The 14,162-nt window shown below is 44.0% G+C and overlaps 1 protein-coding gene across 5 annotated transcripts in view; it reads left to right on the top strand.

Annotated features, from left to right (window-relative positions):
• Positions 1 to 14,162, top strand: part of LOC121573345 (ephrin type-A receptor 5) — a 189,368-nt gene that overhangs the window by 6,412 nt on the left and 168,794 nt on the right. For all 5 annotated transcript variants that reach the window (XM_045222491.1, XM_045222490.1, XM_045222489.1 and 2 more), the window contains exon 2: positions 3,787 to 3,851. In XM_045222491.1, the coding sequence (XP_045078426.1) occupies positions 3,787 to 3,851 (65 nt within the window). The remainder of the gene's footprint in view (positions 1 to 3,786; positions 3,852 to 14,162) is intronic.

Raw genomic sequence — 14,162 nt, 5'->3', positions numbered from 1 at the left:
CGGCCATTCCCTCCCCTACCCTGGACGACGCTGGGCCAATTGTGCGCCGCCCATGAGTCTCCCGGTCGCGGCCGGCGGCGACAGAGCCTGGATTCGAACCAGGATCTCTAGTGGCACAGTTAGCACTGCGATGCAGTGCCTTAGACCACTGCGCCACTCAGGAGTAATGTCTATACTGTTCAGTTACCAGTAGGTCTGTCTATACTGTTCAGTAGGTCTGTCTATACTGTTCAGTTTCATGTAGGTCTGTCTATACTGTTCAGTTTCATGTAGGTCTGTCTATACTGTTCAGTTTCATGTAGGTATGTCTATACTGTTCAGTTTCATGTAGGTCTGTCTATTCTGTTCAGTTTCATGTAGGTCTGTCTATACTGTTCAGTTTCCAGTATGTCTGTATATACTGTTCAGTTTCCAGTAGGTCTGTATATACTGTTCAGTTTCATGTAGGTCTGTCTATACTGTTCAGTTACCAGTAGGTCTGTCTATACTGTTCAGTTTCATGTAGGTCTGTCTATACTCTTCAGTAGGTCTGTGTATACTGTTCAGTTTCCAGTAGGTCTGTCTATACTGTTCAGTTTCCAGTAGGTCTGTCTATACTGTTCAGTTACCAGTAGGTCTGTCTATGCTGTTCAGTTTCCTGTAGGTCTGTCTATACTGTTCAGTTTAAAGGAGGTCTGTATATACTGTTCAGTTACCAGTAGGTCTGTATATCATGTTCAGTTACCAGTAGGTATGTCTATACTGTTCAGTTTCCAGTAGGTCTGTCTATACTGTTCAATTTCATGTAGGTCTGTCTATACTGTTCAGTTTCCTGTAGGTCTGTCTATACTGTTCAGTTTCCAGTAGGTCTGTCTATACTGTTCAGTTACCAGTAGGTCTGTCTATACTGTTCAGTTACCTGTAGGTCTGTCTATACTGTTCAGTAGGTCTGTCTATACTGTTCAGTTTCATGTAGGTCTGTCTATACTGTTCAGTTTCATGTAGGTCTGTCTATACTGTTCAGTTTCATGTAGGTCTGTCTATACTGTTCAGTTTCATGTAGGTCTGTCTATACTGTTCAGTTTCATGTAGGTCTGTCTATACTGTTCAGTTTCCAGTATGTCTGTATATACTGTTCAGTTTCCAGTAGGTCTGTATATACTGTTCAGTTTCATGTAGGTCTGTCTATACTGTTCAGTTACCAGTAGGTCTGTCTATACTGTTCAGTTTCATGTAGGTCTGTCTATACTGTTTAGTTTCATGTAGGACTGTCTATGTATATACTGTTCAGTTACCAGTAGGTCTGTCTAAACTGTTCAGTTTCATGTAGGTCTGTCTATGTCTATACTGTTCAGTTTCATGTAGGTCTGTCTATACTGTTCAGTAGGTCTGTCTATACTGTTCAGTTTCCAGTAGGTCTGTCTATACTGTTCAGTTTCCAGTAGGTCTGTCTATACTGTTCAGTTACCAGTAGGTCTGTATATCCTGTTCAGTTTCCAGTAGGTCTGTCTATACTGTTCAGTTTCCAGTAGGTCTGTCTATACTGTTCAGTAGGTCTGTATATACTGTTCAGTTTCCAGTAGGTCTGTATATACTGTTCAGTTTCCAGTAGGTCTGTCTATACTGTTCAGTAGGTCTGTCTATACTGTTCAGTTTCCAGTAGGTCTGTCTATACTGTTCAGTAGGTCTGTATATACTGTTCAGTTTCTTGTAGGTCTGTCTATACTGTTCAGTTACCAGTAGGTATGTCTATACTGTTCAGTTTCCAGTAGGTCTGTCTATACTGTTCAGTTACCAGTAGGTCTGTCTATACTGTTCAGTTTACCAGTAGGTCTGTCTATACTGTTCAGTTACCAGTAGGTATGTCTATACTGTTCAGTTTCCAGTAGGTCTGTCTATACTGTTCAGTAGGTCTGTCTATACTGTTCAGTTTCCAGTAGGTCTGTTTCAGAGTTCATACGGCTATCGTGTGGCTCACTGAAGGATCACTACAATTTGGGTCCAAGGGCTATGTGAAAAAAGTGTTTTTAATTTAAAAGCTTCCCAAATGTGTTCTACAGTCGTGGTCAAAAGTTTTGAGAATGACACAAATATTAATTTTCACAAAGTCTGCTGCCTCAGTTTTTATGATGGCAATTTGCATATACTCCAGAATGTTATGAAGAGTGATCAGATGAATTGCAATTGATTGCAAAGTCCCTCTTTGCCATGAAAATTAACTTAATCCCCAAAAAACATTTCCACTGCATTTCAGCCCTGCCACAAAAGGACCAGCTGACATATAATATGCCATTTAGCAGACGCTTTTATCCAAAGCGACTTACAGTCATGCGTGCATACGTTTTTTTTGTTTTGTTTTTTGTGTATGGGTGGTCCCGGGGATCGAACCCACTACCTTGGCGTTACAAGCGCCGTGCTCTACCAGCTGAGCTACAGAGGACCACATCATGTTAGTGATTCTCTCGTTAACACAGGTGAGAGTGTTGACGAGGACAAGGCTGGAGATCACTCTGACATGCTGATTGAGTTAGAATAACAGACTGGAAGCTTTAAAAGGAGGGTGGTGCTTGAAATCATTGTTCTTCCTCTGTTAACCATGGTTACCTGCAAAGAAAAACACGTGCTGTCATCATTGCTTTGCACAAAAAGGGCTTCACAGGCAAGGATATTGCTGCTAGTAAGATTGCACCAAAATCAACCATTTATCGGATCATCAAGAACTTCAAGGAGAGAGGTTCAATTGTTGTGAAGAAGGCTTCAGGGCGCCCAAGAAAGTCCAGCAAGTGCCAGGACTGTCTCCTAAAGTTGATTCAGCTGCGGGATCGGGGCACCACCAGTGCAGAGCTTGCTCAGAAATGGCAGCAGGCAGGTGTGAGTGCATCTGCACGCACAGTGAGGCGAAGACTTTTGGAGGATGGCCTGGTGTCAAGAAGGGCAGCGAGGAAGCCACTTATCTCCAGGAAAAACATCAGGGACATATTGATATTCTACAAAAGGTACAGGGATTGGACTGCTGAGGACTGGGGTAAAGTCATTTTCTCTGATGAATCCCCTTTGTGATTGTTTGGGGCATCCGGAAAACCATCCGGAAAACCATCAGTCCTGTGTCATGCCAACAGTAAAGCATCCTGAGACCATTCATGTGTGGGGTTGCTTCTCAGCCAAGGGAGTGGGCTCACTCACAATTTTGCATAAGAACACAGCCATGAATAAAGAATGTTAACAACACATCCTCCGAGAGCAACTTCTCCCAACCATCCAATAACAGTTTGGTGACAACCAATGCCTTTTCAAGCATGATGGAGCACCTTGCCATAAGGCAAAAGTGATAACTAAGTGGCTCGGGCAACAAAACATCGACATTTTGGGTCCATGGCCAGGAAACTCCCCAGACCTTAATCCCATTGAGAACTTGTGGTCAATCCTCAAGAGGCGGGTGGACAAACAAAACCCCACAAATTCTGACAAACTCCAAGCATTGATTATGCAACAATGGGCTGCCATCAGTCAGGATGTGGCCCAGAAGTTAATTGACAGCATGCCAGGGCGGATTGCAGAGGTTTTGAAAAAGAAGCGTCAACACTGAAATATTGACTCTTTGCATAAACTTAATATAATTGTCAATAAAAGCCTTTGACACTTATGGAATGCTTGTAATTATACTTCAGTATACCATAGTAACATCTGACAAAAAATATCTAAAAACACTGAAGCAGCAAAATTTGTGAAGACCAATACTTGTGTCCATTCTTAAAACTTTTGACCAAGACTGTATATACTGACAGTTTTCTTCTTGTGTTCCTGCAGTGAACTTACTGGACTCTCGTTCTGTCATGGGGGACCTGGGGTGGATAGCCTACCCAAAGAATGGGGTGAGTGTCACTTCATACATGCTCACACAAATCACACAAACTCAATCTCCTTTTCAGTCTGCCTGAACCAATCCTCACACTACCTTGTCTCGGACCCGCTGTTTTCCACTCTCTCTCTCTCTCTCTCTCTCGCTCTCTCTCTCTCTCTCCCTCTCTCTCTCTCTCTCTCTCTCTGTCTCTCTCTCTCTCTATCTCTCTCTCTCTCTCTATCTCTCTCTCTGTCTCTCTCTCTCTCTCTCTCTCTCTCTCTCTCTCTCTCTCTCTCTCTCTCTCTCTGTCTCTCTCTCTCTCTCTCTCTCTGTCTCTCTCTCTCTCTCTCTCTGTCTCTCTCTCTGTCTCTCTCTCTCTCTCTCTCCATCTCTCTCTCTCTCTCTCTCTCTCTCTCTCTCTCTCTCTCTCTCTCTCTCTCTCTCTCTCTCTCTCTCTCTCTCTCTCTCTCTCTCTCTCTCTCTCTCTCTCTCTCTCTCTCCCTCCCTCACCTGCTGTCTCGACCTCTGAATGCTCGGCAATGAAATGCCAACTGACATTTACTCCTGAGGTACTGACCTGTTGCACCCTCTACAACCACTTTGATTATTATTTGACACTGCTGGTCATCTATGAACGTTTGAACATCTTGAAGAACGATCTGGCCTTAAATGGCCATGTACTCTTATAATCTCCTCCCGGCACAGCCAGAAGAGGACTGGCCACCCCTCAGAGCCTGGTTCCTCTCTAGGTTTCTTCATAGGTTTCTGCCTTTGTAGGGAGTTTTTCCTAGCCACCGTGCTTCTACATCTGCATTGCTTGCTGTCTGGGGTTTTAGGCTGGGTTTCTGTAAAGCACTTTGTGACATCTGCTGATGTAAAACGGGCTTAATAAATACATTTGATTGATTTTGATTGAAGGGGAGGGGGGGGGGGAGAAGGGAGGGGAGGGGGTTAAATGGAGGGGAGGGGAGAATGGAGGGGAGGGGGAAGTTCTGGGCTGATTCCTCACCGTTCTCATGATCATTGCAACTCCACAAGGTGAGATCTTGCATGGAGCCCCAGGACGAGGGAGATTGACAGTTATTTTGTGTTTCTTCCATTTGCGAGTAATCGCACCAACTATTGTCACCTTCTCACCAAGCTGCTTGGAGATGGTCTTGTAGCCCATTCCAGCCTTGTGTAGGTCTACAATCTTGTCCCTGACATCCTTGGAGAGCTCTTTGGTCTTGGCCATGGTGGAGAGTTTGGAATCTGATTGATTGCTTCTGTGGACAGGTGCCTTTTATACAGGTAACAAGCTGAGATTAGGAGCACTCCCTTTAAGAGTGTGCGCCTAATCTCAGCTCGTTACCTGTATAAAAGACACCTGGGAGCCAGAAATCTTTCTGATTGAGAGGGGGTCAAATACTTATTTCCCTCATTTAAAATGTAAATCAATTTATAACATTTTTGACATGCGTTTTTCTGGATTTTGTTGTTGTTATTCTGTCTCTCACTGTTCAAATAAACCTACCATTAAAATTATAGACTGATCATTTCTTTTGTCAGTGGGCAAACGTACAACATCAGCAGGGGATCAAATACTTTTTTCCCTCACTGTAGATAGAACACAGCTACAGTGCTGACCATTGTTTACGCCCATTTAGCATGGTTCACACCCTCTTAAGCCTTAGACCCACCCATCTCTTAGCGGATTCACGTTGGAACATGTGATTGTGGCCATGTGCTAAAGCAGTGAGGTAGTGCTTAAAAAACAAAGAAAACATGTCAACAATCAAATACTTTATTAACTTCAAGTGCTAAAGGTAGTAGCCTACAATCAGGACAAAACTTAAAACACATAAAGGCTTAGGTAAAAACAATATCTAGACCTAGGCCCATATCATAAGATCCTTTGAGTAACTTTGGTTCAGGTCATGTTATTATATGAACAAAGGAATCGAGCCTGAGAGCATATTTCTGTCCTCTCCTTTGGTGTAGGACATGTAATGTCCATGGCCTTTTCATTATAAAATTATTGATCTTCTCAAAAATATATGTTTGCCGGGTTGTGTCCAGTCCAGGGAATGCTTTCACATCTCTGGGAGGAAGGACGTCAACGTTGCACAGCAGCTGAAACCTGGTTCCATCTGAGTGAAAGCTCCTTGGCCACAACAACACCAGGCTCCAGACAGTTAAAGCTGAAAAGGAGGAAAGCAGACTAAAATAGACAATACATTAAAACCTGCATATCAGCAATAACATATTAATTGACCCCCAAGGTCAAGCAATAAGCTCAAAGTACAAAGACAAAATACCTGAAGCGTTGCTTGTTCACCCTCGATCATCTCCTTGTACTGGAGGCAACACAAATTCCAGAAAAATAGGTTAAAACATGAATTAATTCATGTCCTATAGCTTGTTGTTGCCCGTTGACTGCTACAGCTGTGACCCCTGAACCTGCTTTCCGTCCAACAATGGCAATGCAGACACAAGATAACTAGCTAGATTTAGCAAATGTTTAGCTTCATAATTACCAGCTGGCTAGATGAAAATGGTATCCATCTAGTTAGCCAGCTAGTTGAGCATCGTGGCTATCTAGCTAGCCAACTTAGCATGTGTCCCTATAACGTAACATGGGGTTTGATTAGCTTACCAATCACTTAGCATTCGCACCGCAGTGTCTATTTTCGGTAGCTAGCTAGTTAAACATGACAAATTGGCAAACATGACAAAGATTATCATCATGTCATGCATGGCTTAGCACATCAGCAATCAACATTAACAGCAGAATGCAACTGGCTAGCTCAGCTAAAATGTGAAAATGTAAATGTTAACGTCGCTTTGTCCTGCAACGAGTCATCTGTAAACAATGGCTTGTTGCGGGATGAAGCAAGCTATAGCATTTCGCTACACCCGCAATAACATCTGCTAAATATGTGAATGTGACCAATACAATTTGGTTTGATTTGTATAACGGTACCTGTATGCATCTGTCTAGCTATAGCTTGCTTCATCCCGCAACAAGCTATTTTTTACTGATGGCTCATTGCGGGACGAAGCAATGTTAAGACAGCTAGCTGAGCTAGCCAGTTGCATTCTGCTGTTAATGTTGATTGCTGATGTGCTAAGCCATGCATGACATGATGATACTCTTTCATTGCTAGCTAGCTGGACAGATGCATACAGGTACCACTATAAAAATCAAACCAAATAGCTATGTAGCTAGCAATGAAAATGACATTTTGATACAGTTGAGACAATAACTTACAGTGGGGAAAAAAAAGTATTTAGTCAGCCACCAATTGTGCAAGTTCTCCCACTTAAAAAGATGAGAGAGGCCTGTAATTTTCATCATAGGTACACGTCAACTATGACAGACAAATTGAGAAGAAAAAAATCCTGAAAATCACATTGTAGGATTTTTTATGAATTTATTTGCAAATTATGGTGGAAAATAATTATTTGGTCACCTACAAACAAGCAAGATTTCAGGCTCTCACAGACCTGTAACTTCTTCTTTAAGAGGCTCCTCTGTCCTCCACTCGTTACCTGTATTAATGGCACCTGTTTGAACTTGTTATCAGTATAAAAGACACCTGTCCACAACCTCAAACAGTCACACTCCAAACTCCACTATGGCCAAGACCAAAGAGCTGTCAAAGGACACTAGAAACAAAATTGTAGACCTGCACCAGGCTGGGAAGACTGAATCTGCAATAGGTAAGCAGCTTGGTTTGAAGAAATCAACTGTGGGAGCAATTATTAGGAAATGGAAGACATACAAGACCACTGATAATCTCCCTCGATCTTGGGCTCCACGCAAGATCTAACCCTGTGGGGTCAAAATGATCACAAAAAGCCCAGAACCACACGGGGGGACCTAGTGAATGACCTGCAGAGAGCTGGGACCAAAGTAACAAAGCCTACCATCAGTAACACACTACGCCGCCAGGGACTCAAATCCTGCAGTGCCAGACGTGTCCCCCTGCTTAAGCCAGTACATGTCCAGGCCCGTCTGATGTTTCCTAGAGTGCATTTGGATGATACAGAAGAGGATTGGGAGAATGTCATATGGTCAGATGAAACCAAAATATAACTTTTTGGTAAAAACTCAACTCGTCGTGTTTGGAGGACAAAGAATGCTGAGTTGCATCCAAAGAACACCATACCTACTGTGAAGCATGGGGGTGGAAACATCATGCTTTGGGGCTGTTTTTCTGCAAAGGGACCAGGACGGCTGATCCGTGTAAAGGAAAGAATGAATGGGGCCATGTATCGTGAGATGTTGAGTGAAAACCTCCTTCCATCAGCAAGGGCATTGAAGATGAAAGTGGCTGGGTCTTTCAGCATGACAATGATCCCAAACACACCGCCCGGGCAACGAAGGAGTGGCTTCGTAAGAAGCATTTCAAGGTCCTGGAGTGGCCTAGCCAGTCTCCAGATCTCAACCCCATAGAAAATCTTTGGAGGGAGTTGAAAGTCTGTGTTGCCCAGCGACAGCCCCAAAACATCACTGCTCTAGAGGAGATCTGCATGGAGGAAATTACAGGCCTCTCTCATCTTTTTAAGTGGGAGAACTTGCGCAATTGGTGGCTGACTAAATTATTTTTTTCCCCACTGTATGTACACTATTTTTTTAAAAATGTACACTATTTTAACATTTTAACTGCAGACTCTTACCAGATTATGATGATTCACCCCGCAGACTTAAACACTTTAGAAATAATCCATCCCACTAGGCTTCAACCAGTCCAAACTGCTCTCCATCTCAGCTCTCTCTCTCTCTCTCTCTCTCTCTCTCTCTCTCTCTCTCTCTCTCTCTCTCTCTCTCTCTCTCTCTCTCTCTCTCTCTCTCTCTCTCTCTCTCTCTCTCTCTCTCTCTCTCTCTCTCTCTCTCTCTCTCTCTCTCTCTCTCTCTCTCTCTCTCTCTCTCTGGGAAACTCATTCTGTAATGAGGGGCTAGAGGGGATGCCTAGAGACTGAGCACTTGGGTTTGGAGTGTGTGTGATGTTTAGTGCACAGTTGAGCCCCAGAAATAGGGATGGTTTGGAGGGAGTTACAGGGTTCAAGTGGAGAGAGCTAAACGGGGAGAGAAACAGTGAAGGGTGGATTCAGGGAGGATAGAGAGGAGGAAATGAAGGGGAAGAAATAGAGAAGGATAAAAAGATGCTGGGAGGAAGAAAACAGGTAAAGGTCAGATAAAAGTCAGGTAAAGGTCAGATAAAGGTCAGGTTAATGAATGCTTTCCATTATCTAACACACAGTTGTTCTGTCTATAGATACAGAGAACAGGATGGTAGAGGTCTCTAAGGATACTTACACACGAATAAACTTTATGATCAGGATTTCTAGATAGAAACACAAACATTGCAAAGTAAACCCAGGCCAATTGCACTGAGTGGACAAAACATTAAGAACACCTTCTCTTTCCATGACATAGACTGATCAAGTAAATCCAGGTGAAAGCTATGATCCCTTATTGATGTCACTTGTTAAATCCACTCCAATAAGTGTAGATGAAGGAGACAGGTTAAAGAAGGATTTTTAAGCCTTGAGACAATTGAGACCTTGATTGCGTATGTGTGCCATTCAGAGGGTGAATGGTGTTACGAACCGGCTCAAGTTCGTAACAAAAGGGAGACACGTGGAGACAAGGAGTACTCAAAGTATATATTTATTAATTAAAATAAACTAAATCAAATAACAATGGTGTGTGTAATCAGTAATCAGTAGTGTACGTGAGTGTTTGCATGCATAAATGTAATATGGAAAAGTGTTGAAAAGTGCCAAAGCAAACAACCCAAAAAAGCCTCAAAAATATCACAACCAAGATCAAAGTATCTGCCTGGAGAGAGTCTCCCCAATGAATGTGGAAGAGGTCCATTTATCCTGGGACACACCCGGCCCAGGTGTTTCCCATGTAGCTGACGCACCCCCCAACTCCGCCCACCGGCATCCTAATAAGGAAACAAGAGCAAAGAGAGAATACGGCAGACAGAGTGGGAGGGTCGTCACACCCCCCCCCATAAGACCGGGGACCAACAAGGACCCCGGCCCAACGTACCAGCCCCTACATAACTAGCATCCACCTGCAAGGTAAATGACAAATCCACACGAGGAGCAGCCAGTACCGGAGTTGAAGTAAGCAACCTCTTTGCATCTTCGAAAGCCTGTTGACAATGAGAAGACCATACGTACACAGCCTTAGCTTTCAGCAAATCTGTCAAGGGAGCGACCACAGTAGAGAAGTTCCTACAAAAACCACGATAATACCCAATCATTCCCAAGAAACGCATCAGTTCCTTTTTAGTAGTTGGTAGTGGAAAAGCATCAATAGCTACCACTTTAGCTCGAACAGGACGCACTTCACCCTGCCCAACCACCTTTCCAAGGTATGTCACAGTCGCCTGAGCAAACTCACATTTAGCCAAATTTATCGTGAGACGCACCCGCAGCCAGACGTTCGAACAAGGCTTGAATACGGGACAGATGTTCCTCCCAAGTATCTGCATATATCACTACATCGTCCAGATAAACAGCGCACCCGGCCAGACCAGAGACAACCCTGTTCATAAGTCGCTGAAAAGTTGCAGGCGCATTACGCAGCCCGAAACTCATAACCGAATACGAGTACAGACCAAAAGGTGTAATAAAGGCAGAGATTTCACGTGCCCTACTCGTCAGTGGCACCTGCCAATAGCCCTTTAACAGGTCAAATTTGCTCACAAACTTAGCTGCGCCGACTTGATCAACGCAGTCCTCCATCCGAGGAAGAGGAAATGAATCCGGCTTAGTGACATCGCTTACCTTACGGTAGTCCGTACAAAATCTGTTTGTTCCATCCGATTTACTGACCAAGATACAGGGAGAAGCCCAACTGGAGAAAGAAGGCTCTGCTATTTTACTCTCCAGCATGTACCTGACCTCAGCATCCAGACAACGCAGTTTCTCTGAAGAAACTCTATAGAACCGTTGACGAATGGGGTCAGCATCTCCAATGTCAATATCATGTTCTATTAAGTTTGTACGTGTTGGTGTATCAGAAAACAACCCTGGAAATCTCCGAATCAGACCCACCATCTCTTTCCGCCCATCAACAGGTAGATGAGTAAGAAGACTATCTAAAATCTCCAGTGTCTCTGAATTCTTCAATCTACCCTGCAGTATGCAATCGTCGGGACCAGAAACATCTTCCTGCTCCTGCACAGACCTAGCATGACCAGAATCCAGGGAATAAACAGTATCAGCCAAAAGAACAGCCTTACCGTCCTCTGTAGACTCCCCCTGTTCAGTCTCAGAGGAACGTGCATAATAGGGTTTTAACAAATTTATATGGCACAGTTGATGTGCTTTCCTCCGTTCTGGAGTGGCAACTAGATAATTTTGCTCAGTGTCCTGGCGCACCACTGTATATGGACCTTGAAACTTGGCGTGAAAAGGAGAACCAACAATTGGCAGCAGAGCCAGAACCCGATCACCTGGACTAAAGTGACGAGGCTCAGCTCGCCGATCATATATGCTCTTCATCCTGTCCTGTGAAGATGATAGCTTCTCTTTAGCCATTTCACCAGCGGCATACAAGCGTCGCCGAAAATCACACACATATGATAACAGGGACTGAGGAGACTCGGGAGACTTCCAGTCATCCTGGAGAACAGATAAAAGCCCACGCACCTTATGTCCAAACACTAGGTCATTTGGGCTAAAACCTGTGCTCTCCTGTGAAACCTCCCCTAGCAGCTAACAGTAACCAAGGCAACCCCTCCTCCCAATCCTTATCCATCTCAGTACAATAAGATCTCAACAAAGACTTAAGCGTTTGATGGAAACGTTCCAGTGCTCCTTGACTTTGGGCATGATAAGCGCTAGCCAAGTTGTGTTTAATATGGAGTTGTTGGAGAACCTGTCCAAAGAGATTAGAGGTGAAATTAGATCCTTGATCACTTTGAATGACCTTAGGGATTCCAAACAGTGAGAAAAACTGAGTCAAAGCTTTTAACACAGACTTAGTCGTGATAGACCTGAGAGGATAGGCAGCAGGAAACCTAGTGGTCTGACACATCACAGTCAACAAATAATTACTACCCTTTCTGGAACGAGGCAGAGGACCAACACAGTCAATAATCAGATACTCAAAAGGGTTACTGAGTACAGGAATAGGGAACAGTGGTACCGGCTTAATAGCTTGATTAGGTTTACCAGTTAATTGACAGGTGTGACAAGTTTTGATGAAATCAGAAACATCCCTCTTTAATCTTGGCCAAAAAAAAATGTCGTAATATGCGATTGTAGGTTTTTCTCACACCCATATGCCCAGCAACGTCGTTGTGAGAAGTTGTCAGCACCAACTCACGAAGCTTAACTGGTACCACAACCTGACTAATCGCCTCCCCCAGAAAACAACTACCATGAGACATCCACTTTCTCATCAGGACCTCCTCTTGGAGAAAATAGCCCTGTGCGACATCTCCCAACTGTTCCACAGACACAATTTGGTCCCGCAACTCTTCTAATGTAGGGTCAGTCCGTTGCGCCTCGATTAAATCGGAGCGGGATACAGATAACGGGATAACAGGGAAAACAGTAACAGACTTCTTTATGGTATTCTCGTTAGCCAGCTCCGTGACCAGGTCGTCATGGATCATAGAACGCGTCACTGCACACGCAGAAAACACCTCTGGGAAATTCTGCGCCCTCTCATCAGGAATCCCTACAATTGACGGCTTAGTGGAAACCACTAAAGATGGAGACACGATAGGCCACACACGCTCCCCCAGCCAAGTTATTTCCAAGGATCACGTCAATACCCTCAATAGGCAATGAAGGACGCACCCCCACAACAACCTCACCTTTCACCAGTCCACAATCCAACATCAGTTTATGCAATGGAACTGACAGAGTGTTCAAACCTATTCCCCTGATTAGAACACTATTCCCCGAATCAGTCTCCGCAGAGAAGGGTAACACAGACTCCAACACAAATGATTCAGAGGCACCTGTGTCTCTTAGGATCTTTACTGGCACTAGGTTCTTACTTCCTACCATAGACACAAAACCCTCCGTAACGAAAGGTAAATAGTCGGGATCAATATAACCCTTCACCTGGCTCCGGGCAGGAGACAATGCGTCATGAGTGAACTGATGTGGAACAGGCGCGGCTAACGCTGCAGGCCTCGATTTACCATAAGCACCTGTACTGAATTTACCCCCTAGATCTAAGAATCGGACATTCATTTTTCCAATGACCTAATTCTTGACAGTAGTGACACTCTTGACCAACGTCAGTTTTACCACGGGTATCAGGCTCAACCCTATTTGAATGAAACTCTGCCCGGGAACCGAAGTATCTCGGCGAGCGAGGCCCAAATCTCTGCGAACGCCCCCACTCACTCCGAATACGGGGTTCTGCAAAAACATTTTTGTGAGTCAACACATATTCATCTGCCAAAACCGCAGCTTCAGCAACAGTCTTTATTTTTCGTTCGTTAATGTACGTCGCTATACGATCAGGGATTGTGTCCTTAAATTGTTCTAACATAATCAGATCACACAGCCCTTGGAAAGTCATAACTGCAGAGGCAGAACACCAGCGATTGAACTGTGAAGATAATATTCGCGCAAACTCAACATGAGTCTGCTGATCATCCCTTTTTAAAGTTCTAAATCGTTGGCGGTAAGCCTCAGGGACCAATTCGTAACTCTGTAACACAGCCGTTTTAACCTTCTCATAACTAACACTGTCTGCTACGCTAAGAGCTGAATATGCTTCTTGCGCTTTACCAGTCAGCACACACTGCAACATCAAAGTGCGATCAGAATCAGGCCAACTCCTAGCGTCAGCAACACGCTCAAACAACGAAAAGAATGTCTCCGGGTCCTTTTCATTAAACTGGGGCAACAACCGTAAATTCCCTACAACATCAAATGTCTCTGGATTACGACCAAAAGAGGAACGACCCCTAGGTAACTCTGGGTCACCTTCCCAGAGCAAACTCTCCCCTGAGAGCTTTCCTTCCCTAACCAACTCTAGTCGCTCTTGTTGCAGCTTGATTTTAGCACGCTCCATATCCTGTTTAAATTCCAATTCCCTTTCATATTTTACCCGATCATGCCCTAGCTGTAACAGAAGCAGTTCTTTCTGCTGTTCAAAAAGAAGACTACTATGACTAACCGATGGAGCGGTCATTGTAACATATCGGGGAGACAACGTGTCCTCAGCAGAGGCTGCCCCAGTGGTAACATCCAGAATACCACTCTCCATCAAATTGGTCTTCAATATTAACCTAATAGAATTTTTTTAGACGTTTACCACTAATTTCAACTTTGTAGTGTTCAGCAACCTTCAACAGCTGTTCTTTAG

This window comes from Coregonus clupeaformis, chromosome 9, assembly GCF_020615455.1.
Source record: "Coregonus clupeaformis isolate EN_2021a chromosome 9, ASM2061545v1, whole genome shotgun sequence".
NCBI lineage: Eukaryota > Metazoa > Chordata > Actinopteri > Salmoniformes > Salmonidae > Coregonus > Coregonus clupeaformis.
Note: the sequence above shows the minus strand (reverse complement) of the source record. Positions and strands in the feature narration are given on the sequence as shown.